This window comes from Symphodus melops (genome assembly GCF_947650265.1).
Source record: "Symphodus melops genome assembly, chromosome: 9".
Classification (NCBI taxonomy): domain Eukaryota; kingdom Metazoa; phylum Chordata; class Actinopteri; order Labriformes; family Labridae; genus Symphodus; species Symphodus melops.
In genome coordinates, this window is record NC_136699.1 from 16,256,684 (window position 1) to 16,274,037 (window position 17,354).

General features: G+C 42.5%; 1 protein-coding gene across 2 annotated transcripts; it reads right to left on the reverse strand.

The window, feature by feature from the left end:
* Positions 1 to 343: 343 nt before the first annotated feature.
* fhdc2 (FH2 domain containing 2) lies at positions 344 to 9,638 on the reverse strand. Of its 2 annotated transcripts, none has more exons than XM_079351997.1 (12): positions 9,378 to 9,638; positions 7,687 to 8,153; positions 7,537 to 7,598; positions 5,538 to 5,640; positions 5,192 to 5,277; positions 4,832 to 4,932; positions 4,557 to 4,627; positions 4,218 to 4,325; positions 3,809 to 3,879; positions 3,222 to 3,339; positions 2,910 to 3,074; positions 344 to 2,802 (listed from the first exon to the last, which is right to left on the reverse strand). In XM_079351997.1, the coding sequence occupies exons 2-12, from the start codon at positions 8,146 to 8,148 to the stop codon at positions 841 to 843; spliced, it is 3,309 nt and encodes a 1,102-aa protein (XP_079208123.1). In that variant the 5' UTR covers positions 8,149 to 8,153; positions 9,378 to 9,638; the 3' UTR covers positions 344 to 840. The 2 variants fall into 2 exon arrangements, with proteins under 2 accessions (XP_079208123.1, XP_079208122.1); XM_079351996.1 differs by having other exon boundaries at positions 7,687 to 8,255.
* Between the last annotated feature and the right edge of the window lie 7,716 nt (positions 9,639 to 17,354).

The following is a 17,354-nucleotide window of genomic DNA, read 5'->3' on the forward strand; positions in this document are numbered from 1 at the left end:
TTAGCTTTTTAAGAGAAGACACTAATATTCATATAACTGTCTTTATTCATCATCTCTTTTTATCAAACCACATATTACAATGAACAACCAATGCTATTCAATAAAGTTATAGAATCTTTTCAAATAAAATAACAAAACTTACAGAAGTCCTTTCCTCAAGAAGTCCTTTTCCTTCTTCAGTTTGTAAAGTGCATCAGAACAATGAGACCTCTCAACAAGTCAATTAACAAGTTTGATATAGTACCGAGTTCAGGCCAGTTTGTAAGGCAGACAAATGCGATCCCACAGTGGTCTCGAGGGGTAGGAGTGTCACAGTATGCAAAACATTTGGGCATTTTATTAAAAAAAAAAAAAGAACACCCTTTTTTGATGTGCAAGATTGCAATAGTGTCCCAAATTACAATTCTTATAAAGCACCCTTGTCAGGCACAGAGTATTGTCATTTTCTAGTGTTTAATATCCGCATGTTAATATCAATGTTGACCTGTTCAACATCTGAAAATGACTGTAGATAGTGTCTTCCTATAGTGTCCTATCGCTTGCAAAGGACACAGATGTGAGCAAAAGAGGTAGGATTTGCAGCATCTACTGTGAGTTTGTGAGATGAAGCAGATGTGATGAAAATGCTCCCATTGCTTGTAGTGCAGCTCCCTTTCACATATTGGAAACCCAAGCACCCAGAAATACATGCAAATTTCAGAAAAGGCTGAATTTAGAAGACCAGAAATCTGACTGATGACTCACACTCTTCATGAATATTCATCTGACATTAAAACTGAAATCCAAACAGAAATAGAAAGTGTGAAAACACTGTGCAGTAAAGGCCCTTGCTCATGTGCATCACTTCCACAGCGGCTGAGCTGCAGCAGCTCGAGGCATTTTGGGACCAGGAATACGTGAAGCTGAGGGTATTTTTGCGCTATCAGGAGAGCTGCTGGTGCTTGTCGTCTTGGCAGTTTTACTTCGAGCAGCAGCTATGACTGCCGTGCGAAGAGTTTTGGCCGTGGCAGAGGACGGGCTGTGGACACTGCGTGGCTGTGAGGGTGCCTGAGTCTCAGAATTTGGAGCAACACGTTTGGACACCCGTAGAGGAGTCCCTCTGATGAAGGCCGGCTGGCTGCTACCTGAGATTTTCTCTGGTAAAGATCTGTCTGAGGTCCTGCGGGTTAAGGTGGGCTTTCCAGAAGTCTGTTGCTCACTTACAGTTCTCTCTCGTGTGCTATGACTGCGCTTCACCTCTGTCTGAACAGCAGCAGACCGTGCGATAGTAGAGGCGCGCATGGATATGCTACGAGGAGTAGATGACCGACTGGGTGTGGTCGGGTGAGTAGAGGTTGGGGATCCATTTGAAGGCTCAGTTTTGGAGCGCACCCTGGGAATACCTGTGCCATTGGAAGGTCCTGTACGTGATACAAGGCCCCTTTTAGCCCCAATTCCACTACGCACAGGGGTCTTTGAGGCTCGAGGGTCTTCCTTTGATGTAGGAGATCCTGGAGTTGTCGCCTCTCGAAGGACAACCTCCCTCTCTTTCCTCCACTTGGAGCAGAGGCTGGGTGCAGGCCGTGGAACCGGGGAGGCCGGAGGTGACAAGGCGTCGTACGATCGGAGGCCTTTCACCAGAGTGTGGCACTCCAGTGATTCGCCCACTCTGGAGTACTGCTTTGCTGTCTCTCTCTCAGAACTTGGCAGGTCTGAGCTCTCCTCAGGCTGTGATTGGCTGAACTCTGGTAGACTGGAGTGGATGTAGTTCTCCTCCACCGGCGTGGATACCATTTTTGTGCTTGAGGGCTTTTTTAAAGCCTCAACAGGAGCAGAGAGCGCAGCGTTCGTTGACCTTGCGGTTGTCTCCTTTGCCTTTGGTTGGCGCTGGACCCTCTCCGGAGCATTCGTTAATGAATGTGATTGGCTTTCGGATTTGTGGTGCTTTAATGACCCAGCACTTCTTTTACTTTGCGAAACCATTCCCCTTGAGTGAGGGGAACGAGGTAAAGACCTCTCAAAGCAAGATTCGTTAGATTTACTCTGGATAGATATACTACTGTCTGTCACTGGCAGGCCAATCTTATGTCTCGAAATTGAGGTCTGTGTTTTAACACAAAGGGCAGGCGTATCAGGGGGGATAGCACCAGAATCCGTAATGGAACTGGGTGAAGATGAAGTACTCACTGAAACCAAGTGTTCATGTGAAACCTCTGATTCCTTTACAAGTGTTGCTGCCTTCGGTTGTCCTTGCAGAATATAAGAAATGCTGTCAGGTCCATGATGCTTCGCTGTGAAGCCACTGCCAAGCTGAGGACAACTAAATGTAGCAGTGTCTGAGTCCTGAACCATTTCCATGCCCTGGTTTATTGCTTTGCTGCGCTGGAACCTGCTCCTCCGACCTAGAAAGGTTTCTCTGCCAATTGGGGAAAATACGTCGTCAGTCTCTGGAGAGCTACAAAGCACAGCAGAGGACTCGTGGTCAGACGAGCTGTTGGAGTGATAACTGGCTGACGTTGGGCTGCTGCCAAGCTCAGGGAAGCCTTTCAGTATGGAAGAGTTTTGAAAATGGGTGTCTTTGGAGAAGTTCTGGGAAAGTTTGCGGGAGTCGGAGCTTCTCAGGCTACGTCGACTCCAAGTGTGGCTCAAATTCTTCTCCAAAAGTTTTTCCAGTTCATCTTGGTCTCCCTGGCTCTGAGGGTCTCTGGCGAGGCTGAGGCTGAGGTCCAGCCCCGTACAAACAGCCAGAGAGCGACGCTTTTCCCCAATCTCACGTTGACGTTCCAGACGTTTCCGTTCCTTTAGCTCCCTCTCTGCGTTTTCCTATAAGAACGGGAGGAAATTATTAAGTTCCAATTTATTTACAGCATATTTCTCTTTTTGACAGTGTGTTCAATCCAAAAATAAAGTCCTCAATTTCTAAATCCCACCTGGACAGCTCTTTGGAAGCGGTGGCAAAACGAATGGAAGACCCTGCAGGCCTCCTCTGCTCTGAATGTGCTGTCATCTTCACAGAAGAACTCCACCAGTGCCTGACTTGACATCCTCATACCTTCTACTTCATCTTCTGCCTCCTTCAGACGTTCCTCAGCCATCTGCACACGTGCACAAATAACACAATTATCCTTTAAAGCAAGTTCTATGCATTTGAAATCCTGCTTATATTCATTGTTCGGCAGAAAAACAATTTTGGGATTTCATAGGATTCTTTTTCATTTAATAGACTGTTGAATGTTTTATACCTCTAAGAAAGGTTGTGTATGCTGCTGAATCTCTGCCTCTGTCTGAATGTTCGCCTTGTGGGACGCCACTCTGCTTTTTAATTTGGATAAGTCCTCGAGCACAGACTCCTCAGACAACCTACAGAGAAAAAAAGGGGTATCCCATGAGGGTAAGAACTTTTCAGATATAGCTGTGAAACATACTTTGAGAACAGTTTAATTACAGGGAATACCAGAAGCGCTCCTGCTGTCTATTTTTTTTTTAATAACTAAATGATTCAAACGTCTCCTCAGTTATTTATAAACACACAAAAAAGATCGCACTGCATGCATGATATGTATAATTTTACAAACAGAAAAGGGATGGCTATCCTTTGGACCCTTGCAGAGAATTTCACCAGCAGAATATTGGCTCGGATTTCCAGTTTTGTCATGACCCAGTTTCACTCACACAGCTTGCTATTGCTAACAGCTGGGCCCCTTGTTCTAATACACGAATGCAGTCGATTTACATTACAGCATGTTGGGAGTATTGATGTTATTGCGTTTGTCTTGTATATTCTTGCACAGTCAGTATAGGATCTGATGAGGTTTGGGAAGAGACTGACCTGGAGGCGGAGCCAACATGGCCTAGTTGGCTGGGAAATGACAGTAAACTCTGGTCCTTTTTCACAGCTTCCTGTGGAGACAAACACAAATGATTATCAAGCCATTGTCCCACCCGAAGCACAAATGTTGATAAAATCATATGCTCTGTGGAGCGGTCTGGGCTCAGGGGATTAAAAGACTTCTGTTGTCCAATGAAATGTGTTAAGAAAGTTTCCTTTCTGGGAAAAAAAAACTATACTTAAAGTAATTTTAACATCTTTAAAAAGAAGGTGTTTGGCACACAGACATGTTTTTACTTACTCTTCTAACTAAAGAATTCAATACTTCACAAACAGATCTTTTTAAAGATACAAATTCACTTTAGCCCTCAGTAAACTCTTTTTTCTACACCTATATTTTAAATCTTACCATAGCAACAAAATGTAGCAGGTTCATGCCCGGCTTGTTGGCTTTGGTGTCAGCCAGTTTGAGAAGCGATGAAATCCGGAAACCAGCGGCATTCCCAGCATATCCACCCTGAGACGCAACACACAAGGTCAGAATAACACTCATCTACACGCACAGACATTGGGACACAGTTTTAAACAAACAATAATACAAGACCCAGGTGCACCGTCAGAGTGATGCGCCTGAACACACACCCAGACCCCATAGCAAACTGTGTATTGTATCCAGATGAAAGAACTGAATCAGCTTTGTAAGGCTGGAGAAAATAAAAAGAAATGGGAGGAATAAAGGTGCACTCACAGCATTCATATAGTTTCCTGCTTTCAGCACCAAACGTAGGATAGAGTGTAATTCAGGACAGCTCAGCAGTTCTAAGAGTCAGAGAGAGAGAGAGATTCAATATTGTACCTCATATGAGAGCATCGGACACCAAGAGCTTGAAACAAGTAAAACATCGTTTTAAGACACTCCAACTTTCCCACTTCAAACTGATTTAAAGTGGAAGCATTTTAAAAGGGCAAAGACCTCAATCTTCATAGAAGTGGGATGAACGACTCCCTGCTGTTAACTTTTACCTCTGGCCGCCTCCCTCAGACATCTGGCTGCCACACACAGAGAGGTCACAGCAGGGTCGAACTCTTGTTGCAGGATCATGGCATCCAGACGTAGCCGAAAGCTAATGGAAGAGGAAAGAGGGGGACGGATGGATGGATGAATGGGTGGGGATGGGTGATGGTGAAGACAAAAAGGCACTTGTGATCAATCATCAGTTAAACAAGCACATGTCATCACAAAGTGCAGCACGGGATGGGGGAAACGTCAGCAACTGAAACAGGGGAGTTTTATAGCTTAAACTGAAAGTAAAAGTGTCAAGAAAGTACTTTTTTTTTTTTTTTTTTTTACAGAAATGACCAAATATAGGGATATGGGTTTACCTGGGGACTTCCACTAACAGCAGAATGAAAAGATCAGGCTCTCCAAGCCAGCACCGCTCCCCACTGAACTTCTTCAGGCGAGACTCCTGAGAGAGAGCAGATGCTGGTTAAAATCTGGAGAGCAGCTGATTGAAAAACAATCTGGAAAGAAACAACATGCTGTCAACAGTCAACTCCAATATCTCAGCGCAGCCATTCTCCGGAAACGGACCACATCACACAACATGGTGTAATGGCAGACTCTTGATCATCCTAACCAGAGCCAGATGATGAGTAAGAGGAGAGCGTAAGGGAGGGGGAAGGGGTTGTCACTGTTGTATTTGTATGCCAAAAAAAGGCACTTTACCTCCTCATTGTCAGGCAGCAATTTGCAAAGTTCTGTGAGCTTCTCCGCTCCATAACGGTCCCCAGCACCCTGCCTGATGTCTTCAACTATCTCCTTCGCAGGCCTGCAAAAACAAAGCGAAAAATTCCTTTTTCATTATGACATCCGTCTTCATATGTGATTCATCAGCGCACATCAAGCACAAAATCCCCCCCCCCAACCCCAGTGCGTTATGAGCACTAACAGCTTTTAGTTTTGCTTTGATCACACAATATTTAGACATATCCTGTTCTTATCAGTCTAAGTGCTGTGGAGCGGAGCTTGTTTGGCGCCAAACTCAAGTCAAAGAGGAAAATAAAATCTGAGAAAATGTCTGAAAGACAGTGTGATGTCAAGGTGAAAGACCAGAAACTGAACTGACTGACTTTCTGACCCTGACTTAATTTCTCAGAGTGACACATCTGTCCTCTGTTCCAGCAGTTCTTCATTATCTTCTCCCCCCCCCCACCTCCATCTTACAAACCATCACACATGTACACACAGTACATTACATGCATGCTACTGGGTGTGGTTTTAATCATCAAACATAATGTCTTCATACAAAGCTCAACATTCACATCCATAGATATAACGGCAATGTGAGGCTGTTAAAAGCACCTAATGCAGAAAAGCTTTTTCAAAACAGCAGTGTATAACACACTTCTATTGAGCTGTCTGTCCACACAAGTTCCTCTTAAAAAAGGAAAAACTGAGTATAAGGGAAACTGAACAACAACAAAAAGAAGGGGAAAAAAGGATATTGAAGAGCTATTTCCTAGACACTGATGAGTGCAAATAAAAAAACACAGCTTTTGTTTAAACTACAACCACAATTCAGCTCTGCCTGTGTTTAGAATACAGTGAAAATAAGGTCTTAGCGAGGAAGATGTTTGGGTACATTCACATAATGGCTTTCCCTGCAAGTCTTGACAAATCTGCTCAAGAGAGGAGCCACTTTTCAGTTTAGCTGCACACAATTGAGTGAGCATTGTGTACACACATGGAGGCATGAATTATAGCAAGCAAGTAAATCTCTTGAAGTAATTAGTTCTACCTGCTACAATTCAAATGTCACTAAAGACAACAACAAATCATTATTTACAATGTTTCAGACAAACTGTATCTAGGTGTGTTTTAACGATTATTAAACAGCTCGAGTCATTAGACATACCAGAGGCACAGCTTTGTTTGATCCGGGCAAACATGCTAAACAGGCTTTTGTAGAAGGATGAATAGGACAAGCTGCCAGTGGGGTGTCTCTCTGCAGGAACTAGCTTTAACATTAGAAACATCTTTAAGGGCACCAGCAGGTGTCAACTCTGACTCTTAGGGCTAAACTGGTCATAGCTCTCTTTCAAGACCCTCACTCCAGCTGCCCAGGGTGCATCCTCCCCTCCACCTGTCCCCTTGCAATAAACTTGGATTCCCCCAACCTGACACTTGACTTCCTCTCTCTCTCACTCACTTCTGATGAGGATTCACACTTCTGACACAACCTGGTCTGCACACACACAGAAGCCCACCCATCTTTTATATATGGCCACACACAACTCGAGAGAAGAACTGTTCCCTGGGGCACACTTGTAAACACTTCAGTTTCCTGATCTTAGCTCCTTTTTTTTTACTACTACTTTCAGTATTGATTGTAGGTGACTTCCAATGAAAAGCAGCAGACTAATTGATTGAAGAATAAGTTTGTAAATTATCACTTATATCTTGATATTAACCGTTTAAATTGTTAAAAAAGAAAGAATTCAAAATGTTTTTTCAAAACCCAAATATCATTTCTTAAAATGTTGTCACACCAATAGCAGAAACCCTAACATATAACATTTTAAATAATACTTAACAGGGAAAAGTGAAACTGCATAAATCTGCATTTTGCTTTGAAAACAGACTAAAACAATACATTTTGAAACAATAGTTGCTGGCTATATTTCTTTTGATTCTAAGAACTCTATACAGGAACACAGAAGCTTACATTTTAAACTGCCGTAAAAATATTCCAATGTTCATGCTGCGTTTGGAGTCCAACAGGGAGATCTGTAAAAAGGAAAAGGACACATGAGTGTAAGAATTAACTTTCTCTACATACTGCAGATACTTTTTACTGCCATCCATATAATCTCACCTCATCTGGGCTGTCCTGTGGAGATCTGCAGCGCAACAATGAAGACCTACGCCTTAAGGTGGCCGTTCTGTCCTGAGGCTTACTATCCTTCTGTCCAAACAGCTCGTCCAGAGAGTGAAGGTCAATTGGGAACTCATCCTCATCCTGGGCTGCCCCACTCCACACACTCTTCTTCCCCTCCACCTTCTCTTTAGGGATCCGCTCCCAGTTCAGCTTCCTCAGCCGGCTGCGACGGGCGCTGTCTGTCCGGCTAAAAGGCGAAGAGGTGGAGGATGAAGAGGCAGGTGGAGGCGGGGGCGGAGGAGGTGGCGGAGGTGGTGGAGGGGCCAGAGGAGGTAGCGGAGGAGCAACCAGCACTGGACGTGAATCCATGGCTGTCACTTCCACAGCGGAGGGAGGTTCAGGGTGTGTTCCATGAAAGGCGCTAGGTTCCTTGCAGGCAACACTCAAGTTGATAAGCATAGAGGCTGTGTCGGAGTGAGGGAGGGGTGACAGTAGGTGAAGAGTCCCTGCTCAGTCAGGTGTATTTACTTCCAGTGACTCCAAATTCAAAGGTCAGTACTTCCAGTCTTGGAAAAAAGACAAAAAAAATGTATCTTTATTGAACACAAAAAGAGACAGGAAGTGATTTTATCCCAGAGAATTGCATCTGTCCAGCCAGGCAGCTTTAACTTCTTAGGCCACGACCTCACCTGGGCTTTTTCACACCTGGCTCTATTCTCCTTTAATTTGCATGTCTCTGCTGCATTGGCTGATCTAACAAGTAGTTGCAGCTAAAAATGTAACCTCTGGTTCAACTTTCCATGGAAGTTCAAGGCATTTTGGGGAAAGTACAACTTGAGCAAGGGGAGGTCTCATCCTCTCTTTGAAAAGCTTGTCCAATCCTGTTCAGATTCACCTCACTGCATGCACACACGCCTCCATCAAGCACCCTCTCCCTTCTAATTACAGTATATGGAGACACCAGCAAGGGGAGATGCACAGTTAACCACAAAGATGAGAAATAGAGGGGTCTGTAGCCTTGGAATCATGACATTCAATATTATTTCTACTTTATGAGAGGTTCACATCTAAAAACTGGTTGCAAGCACTTGCACAAGCAAGCCAACAGGATTAGATACCTAATGCAATTATATGAGTCATAGGTTTTAGGTGTCTGGTTCGAGGGGAAAATCTTCAATCATAACACGGTTTTGAAGTTGGTCAGAATAAGATCCTCTCGTCCTCGCTTGCGATTTCACCATGAATCACAACTTTAAAGGAATTTGTTATGAGGTAAACTGTTCCAGTGAAAGCCGCACGAGCGCACTGCAAAAACAGACGCGCGTTTCATCCTCCATCAATTGTGGAGATCTGTATCTTCACGAGCGACAAATGATTTGATAATTCTTGCTCAAGGGTTTGTGGGGGGAATTCAAAGTTGTGGGGGAAGCAGACAATAAAGGGAAATGTAAAAATGCAACATTAACTCCAGCCATGATAAATGTGTTAAAAAAACGTTCTTATTTAATAATTGACTTAGGCTGAACAACAAAAAGACTTCCGTTGCTCTGGGGATTATCAGTTAGTCTTTTAAGTTTATCCAATCAGAAAAAACAAACAAAAAAAAAACACTTAAATCAAATTAAGTTAAACTTGTTTGAGCACTTGTCACGTCCCTGATTCAGAACAACTCAATTGATTTCCCTTACCTGACGCTGACGACTTGACAACTCCAGCGAGTTAACCCCACAAGCACCAGGCACAGATCACTTTTGAATATTACAGCACACATTGATTGATGTACGCTTGCATTCAAATGTGTTAGATCGTGAACCTTCTTTATCGCAGTTACTTCCGTCAATCCGCTCGCTGCAGCCCTCTTGTCTCTCTCAACTTGCAGGGACTCTTCCACACCGTTCAGCGGGAACGCGCAGGCGCGCACATGCACGACGATATGCGTTATTGTTACCTCCCAGTTTTCCCATGGGCGGATTTACAGTTGTCAGGTATGAGTAGCCTTTACTAAGTTTATCTACGCTTTACTCCGCTTTAAGATTGTTTTGATGGAAATGATTTCTAAGAAATTTATCTCTTTAAAAAAGAAAATAAGTGTCACATTCTCAGCTCAATCAATAGCCATACCTATACTTTTCGTCATGTATTTAATCTTTCAGATATCGTTTTAATGGCCTTAATGCCTCACATTTAGCTTTAAAAATGTGTTAGCACTGATAAAACTGTGAAAGTTTACAGACAGGAGCTACATTGACAGCTTGACAAGTCTCCATTTCAAACTAATCATCACAGTGGGCAGGGCTGTGATCTGTGATTGGTGCAGAAGGCCTTGATCATGCTAAGATGAGTACGCTTTTGAGAACCCGAGAGGGTGAGCAGATGGCTATCAGACATGGGAAATGATTTATACATCTCCTCCCTGAACCTATAGAGTTGGGTCTTTCGTGAAAGCCAAGACACTGGAAGCCCCTTTTGAGTGCTGAAAAGGCACAGGTGCTGGGATGTAGAGACCCATAACATCGACCTTTCATCTGAGGTGCTGGAGCGCTCCTGGCCCATGTCACCTGGTGCACCGGAGAGTCAGGCTCAGGTAGCCCCGTTCACAGGTTTGCGTTGATAGATAGACGTCATCAGTGTGGGCTGTGCAGTAATTAGGGGGTTACGACCCGAGAGATGTGGCCATTGTTATGGCTGTGCAGCAGGGCATGGTATAGTGTACTCGTGCCAGAATAAACCTCTCTCAGGAAACTTTCCTTTCTGTTCACTCACTCTCTTCTCAGAGTACTGTGCACTCCTCAGAATACAAGGAAATGCCACTGTTGAGAGCAGCTTTATAATCTATAAAGACTTGAACAACCCTGCACAATTGCACATGTTATGCCAGCATCAATGCAGCCAGACATCAAGACGGTGATTAATGAAGAATAAGGAGTAAATCTGGCACCCTTCACTTGATGCACCAAGACACTTCTTTTACATGGAGACAAAACAGTCTGTGATGTGTTTACAGGCCTACTCCCAGCCGCCCCACTTTTGCATAACAGTGAGCATCAGAGCCAGTGCTTCACTCAGCCAATTCAATAGTGAATGGATGTGCATGCGGTTGTCCATGTGTGAGAGAGGAAAATGTATGGATTTAGGTTAAAGTGCAATGCACACATAAAGTTCTGAGAAATAATGTGTTTTTGGTTATCAAGTCTAAAACTCACAAAATTGATGGATCATAAGCGCGTCATTTCTGTGATACCTTGAGGAAACGTGCTACTTTTTTTCCTTTTTGATAAAGACATAAGCATTAACACACCACATCCCATGAGCCTTTGGAGGATCAGCGCTCAAATTCACTGCTGGCTGCAGCCATCACTCCTTCATAATCTCACTTTGAAGTCTCAGAGGGGTCCCAAAAAGGGGAAGGCTATTAGCTCCCTCCACTTCTAACTTACACACACATTATAAGGTGTTCACACAAACACAAAAAATGGCACTTGTGTTACATAGTACTTTGGCTGTGGTGATCGCATTCCCTTCAGTGACCTCTGCTGAAAATGGTTTTTCACACTGCAGAAATAAATACGGATCTACAGAAATCCATACTAAAGATTTTTTAACCAGATGCCCCATTTTAAAAGCATGTAAAAGTAACTGTAAAACTACTCCATGTGAAACTATTGATACAGCAGTATGGGGGACTTAGTGTTAGTGTGCCTCTGCTGAGTCTGGTTTACCTCCTGGATCTTGGCTGTTTCCAAGATGGGGTAAATAGGTCAGTGTGACTGTGGCTCTGCAGGGGTTTTATACACATACACAGACATATCATGTGTGCGTACGAAGGAAAAACGGCATGCACCTGGGTCTGATTCCAGACTGGGACAGTAGGTCTGGGGAGGTATTCCTAATGAAACCCAGCTTCCTCAGATCTCTGTAGTCTCCCAGCTGCACTCAGATCACGTGTAGTTATCCAGAACGGCCTGAAAAGAATCTTTTGCTTTGGTCGGACCGCTAGCTTGATAAGGAGAGACAGCGAGACACAGCACAACACAGACGACACAAACAAACTCGTATGCACTCAAACTAACCGAAACATGACATGAGTTCTTCAAGTATACCCTCTCCCACACATACATGTGTTATCAATCATGCTTAAAAGAAAGGTTTTCACTCAATAGTGCTGCTACAGAATTTGGACTCTTGGGTTCACAGACAGGCCATTAGGCGATGAAACAAAAGTTATAGAGACAGAAAGATGAGACGGCAGAGAGTCAAAGTTGTCCAAAAAGGAAAAACACTATATTAGCTCGCCGTAGAAGCTTTCTCTTTCCAGTTTCTTTTTTTTTTTTGAGCAACAGGAATTTGTCTTCACATTATTTTCTTCAAAATGTTTGTCTTTAAAGCTACTGTGAGGAACTTTAATTTGGGATTTTGACAAACCCTGCTGTGTTTACCTAGCTGTCCACTGTCACAGCAGTTGTAGCACTTGAGTCATGTGTGCGTTGTAGTGTAAAGTTAAATTCACCAGAGGGGGATGCTTGTGGAGATGCATGTGGTCATTTGTCCTTGTGTTGGGTCATTCTCTCAGCGTGTGTGTATGTGTTTAAATTAAACTCAGCAGGAGGGTGGGGGGGGCTGAGGTGCTTGTGGTCAGTTGTCCTTACGGGGGCTGGGTCGACTCTGTTTGTCTTTGCACATCTGGCCACTAGAGCCACTTCCGACTCCAATTAGGATTTCCTGAGACTCAATAAAGGGGATTATTGGCCTGCAAAAACACTCGCCTAGACTCTCCCATCCAGTCGCCTTCCTGCCCCAGCTGCTACGGTCATTACACCAGTCAAAACTACAGTCGCACTTCAGTAGAGGCTCACAATGAAACTGTGACGTACAGCAACAGAGACCTATCAGCCTTTTTCTTCTTCTTCTTTTCTTGCTTCTCTTTGTTTCCTTTTTAGTGAAATGGAAGACTCCTCTTCTATTTGATCCCCCTGAATGTGAAATAAAATAAATGCTCCATAAATGATGTCAGCGAGGCAATGGAAACAGCATTTCTCGCTAACTGGCCACAAGATTGTGTGTACCAAGCTGTGGTTTGGTTGGGCACAAAGCCCCACTTAGAGACGGGGGAAGGGGAGTCCTGAGCGTCTGCTTGTGTGGCAAGAGTGATCACACAGTTAATATTCAAAGGGCCGGGTCTGTTGTAAAGAAGCCACGAAATAGAGGTTGACAAAGCGCATCGTACAAACAAAGGCTTCTTCCTAAGTAGGCTGTGTATATAGCACGAAGCGTAGTGAACGGATGGGCTTTGCTGGGGTGGTCATGTATGGAGTCTATCGTGAGTTATTAAAGCAGGGCCTCCTGCTCTTTCTCACTCTTACATGCGATCTTAGTTTATGTTTGGATCCTTTTGAACTTTTGGTTGGAAGACTTTTGCACAGGGATGCAACATTTCTCATTTCGTGCAATTATGATGCTTGAACTCAGATTTACATTTTTCAAAAATGAACTGAATAAAAAAAAAATCTGCGTTGCATTAATCTCTGCAATTAAAACATTCAGAGGAAAAACTGCATTCTATTGCCAGTTCTTCATCTGATTATTGGTTGTAACGTCTACGTGCTTCATGGTGAGTAAAACCTTGCAAATTCCATTCTACATCACCAAACACACAAACACACACAACATGCACATACACACACAGTTACTTCAACCATCTAAACCTAATTATTCTCCCCCTGCGTCTCTGTGCCAACCAGTGATGTCAACCACTGAGAGACAGTAGGGCCGTTGGCTCGGTGCCAGTGGGCGGCCATGCTGGCAGGCAAGAGAGAAGAGGAGAGAAGTGCAGAGAAGAGGAGGAAGTTAAGAGAAGATTAGCAGTTGAGAGGTTAGCAAAGTAGGAAAATAAGGGGGGACCCCTGTAATTTTGGCTGGCCCTTGTGCTGGGGATGCAGGGATTAACTGGCCTGCTCTGCTGCTGGACTCACAGAACTCAGCCTCTTTCTCTCTGCTCCTTCTCTGGCTACGATAAACATCCCACCAACACATTTAAGGCTGAAAGGAAAACACGGAGTAGTTCTGAGGGCCAGGCCCTGAGGGGACTCCCTCCAGGATTAACCTAGCAGCTACCCTCTTCCCATCATTTCCACTGGCATTCACTGGGCCTGGACTGAAACCTATTCATCCTCACTAAACTGTTGCATAACAATACAGCCTGCCTTTTGCTGCAGCACTGGAGCTATTGGTAAAACAAACCACCCTTGGGCCCCCAGAACCCCTGAGCTTAGGGCCCAGTTTCTTGTGTTATGGGGGACCTTTGGAGGCAGGAGCAGTTATGGGAGCGACTGAACATTTAGGGCACACGTCATAGAGGAGGCATTAATGAGAAGCATAATAATTGTATTGCTTGAATAAAATGTTTGCTAATTGTATGAACAGGCTTATTATATTTCCTGCCAAAAGTTACTTGAGGTCAATACAACTCTAACGTTTTCCTATAGAATAGATAGCTGTCGGTTAGTTTAGAAAAATATAAGTAAGTTTAGTTCGGTGAATGTATGTTGGCTTTGTAGCTGATGAAAGTTTCTGTTTATTCCAGTAAAATGTTAGCTAACTTTGTTCATTAGTTAAGCCAATAAAATGTTTTCTGTTTTTTTTTAAATGTTAGCTAGCTTAGTTCAGCAAAATGTTAGCACTGCTTTTTTAAACAAGACTAGGTCAATTCATGATTGTTGCTCAGTATAATGTTTGCTAGCAAGGCTGTTTTTACATCTGTTCATTGTTATTATCAGTGTTCATAATTTAATTCATTTTCAACGTGGTCATTTTAAAAAAAAAATGTAGTAAGCCTTTAGGTTACTGCAAAGGTTGGTTTCTCTTAATGTCCAAACCCAGCTATGGTAAGATGTATCTTAGAGAGCTTATTAAAAAACGAAATACCTGCCTCTGCCCGATTCAATTTTATTGTGAAGTCCTGCATGACATGAAGATATTTATGGAGTGCCACAATAGTGAAAATAGTGGTGCTGATATTTAAAAAAGAATTTCAATACACACATGCATGTGAATTTTTCTTATTCATTATGTCCTCTTAACTTCCTAAATCTATTGATGTTGCAAAAAGCTGATGGTTTTGACAATAATAGTCAACCTTAACTTCAGTTAGCTTAATATATTACAGAATTAACTGATGTACTTCTATGGATTTGTAAACAGATGAACAGTTGACAAATTAACGTTTTTGATAAGTATTTCATTAAAAAATATCTTAGCTTAGCTAAATACATCCAAGTTAGCTAAGTTCAGTAATATATGAGTTAGCTTGAGAAATTTGTAAATAACCCAAGAAATTGACAAAAAGAACCTGTCACTATAGACAACACGATAAATGTGTAACTCAAAATTAAAGAAACTAGATCTGTAAAATGTCTTTTAGCGAATTACGTGCAATAGGCATACTTGCGCGATCTTAAAACGGAGACGGGATAGCTTTTTCTTATTGTTTCTAGTTTTTTCTGTCAATATATGTAGCCATATAGTCGGCATTATGATATTAATCTTCTTAACCGTAAATGTAAGTATGCCAATATTTAATCCCTTATAAACTATTCCGTTAAGTGTTGCTGACTGTGATGATGATTTATAAGTTGTTTTTAAACACAGTGGCTCACAGTCACCCTAAATGTGACAAGCAGTCAGTGGCAATAACAGTTAGTGCTGTATTTAAACAGTCAGATGATCTCAAAAGCCCTAATGGAGGCTGACAGAAAAAAATGAGAAATGACTTAATGTGGATCAAGTAAATGAGAAGACAGCATGTGGTTTATTCAGCTCCCTGGAAATCACGTGCAAAGCCTTTCTCCCTTCCTTCCTCTCTCTCTAACTCTGGAAGATCTGGCATGTTTTGGCAGAAGCAGAAAAGAGAATGAAACAAAAGGATGAGTGACCAGTGTGAAGTTGCGATGGCCAGCTGAGTTATTTGGTCAAAACCCAACAAAATGGACTGGATGGGCTGTTGCTAGGCTGTGCTGTAAGAAAGAGAAAAAAACTCTGACTGAGCTCATTGAAAAGAAGCAGAACCCTGCTTACTCACACAGATGTATCACTTTTGAAGTACTGCAATCACCACCAATTAGTACTATTAGCCACTATTAGCCTACCTCCTGTCATTCTCTCTGAGCTCTCAGTAAGCACTTAACTTGTTCAAAGGCATCTTAAGGACTTACCAAGAGTAAGAGAGGGATGAAAAAGTTGTGGGTGGAAAAGAAGCAATGGAAATTTACAAAGGATTTCATAGTTGGAAATGCACAGCATATTATTTGTTCAACTAACAATGTTACTCATAAGTCATGTAACTATCTCTTGCTAAACAAATTTCCACTGACCCTTATATCTGAACTCTAAGAGTACATTGAATGTTTGTGTACTTTCTTCGCTTTAGAAAATGTAAAAGTGGTTCAGATTTTTGTGAACTCTCAGGTCAACGCAGTGTCAATATAAGGGCCACAATGACCCTGGTGACAAAAGCATCACACACCAAAACACACAACTCATACAAACAAATCACTCTCCTATTGATCTCTTGCATGATTCTGACTGCAATGTTTTGTTAAAAGAAAAGGTCACAATAGCGAAACCCTGTCAAAAGTCTGAGTCAGATATTATTATACTTTGTGTTATACCATTTGGAATTTGGGTTAGGAACAAAATGATCACGAAGTATTAAAGGTCCCATATTATGCCCTTTTTGGGGTTCATATATCTATTTTCCTTTTTCATTTATGTGTCTACTAAAGTACATTCACAATCGCTAATGTTCGAAAAAAAAAAAAAGTCTGTTTTCATGTACTGCCACTCATCTGCCTGTTTGCAACGCTCTGAGTCCCCCATGACCGGAGTCCCCATGTGGGCCTTGTGTGAGCGGTTCTGCTTTCTAATTGGTCAGTCGGTCAGCACGGATGTCACATGGGCGTGCAGCATGAGCTTGGTCTTGCTACAGCGAGTGTGAATGACCAAAAAATGGCTGATTTTTTTACCCTGACAGAGGTGTGAACACAGCAGATACTATAAAGGAATAAATTTACGGCAAGCAGGAAGCAAGTGACACAGGTGATGCAAGATTAGTGTAATCTTTGTGCTTCATACTCTATTCTACTTGCCAGTATGAAATACTGTCACCATAGTGTTGGCCTTTGTTGTTTGTCCTACACCTTGGTTTTCCACGGCATCGTTTTTATGTCATGTCATGCTTCCCCCACCTAAGGAGATTTGTCTATGTTCAAACAGCTGCGTTTGGCGGCATTGTTCTGCATTGCTTTGAAAGTGGACGCTGTAGTTTAATACAGTCAATCATGTAAAGAGTTGTCAGTGTTTGACTTCCATTGGGTTTTCTTCATGAGCTACAAAGATAATCAACAATTGTGTATATAGTTTTCCCTTTTTTCCTATTTGGTCAATTATGTTGCTACCTATAGCTTACTCTTCATGTGTCAGTATGTATAATTGAAAGTATACATATTGTCTTCAAAATATGAAATGTTACATCCGAAATCTATTGTGATCAACTTTTACTGGAACTGGCCTGTCCTTCACAATGAAAGTTAACTATGTTTGTGGTTTCAATGTAAAACCTTTCTGTTTCATTTAGAAGGAGCAAATTCAACAAATTCCCACTGTGATTTTCC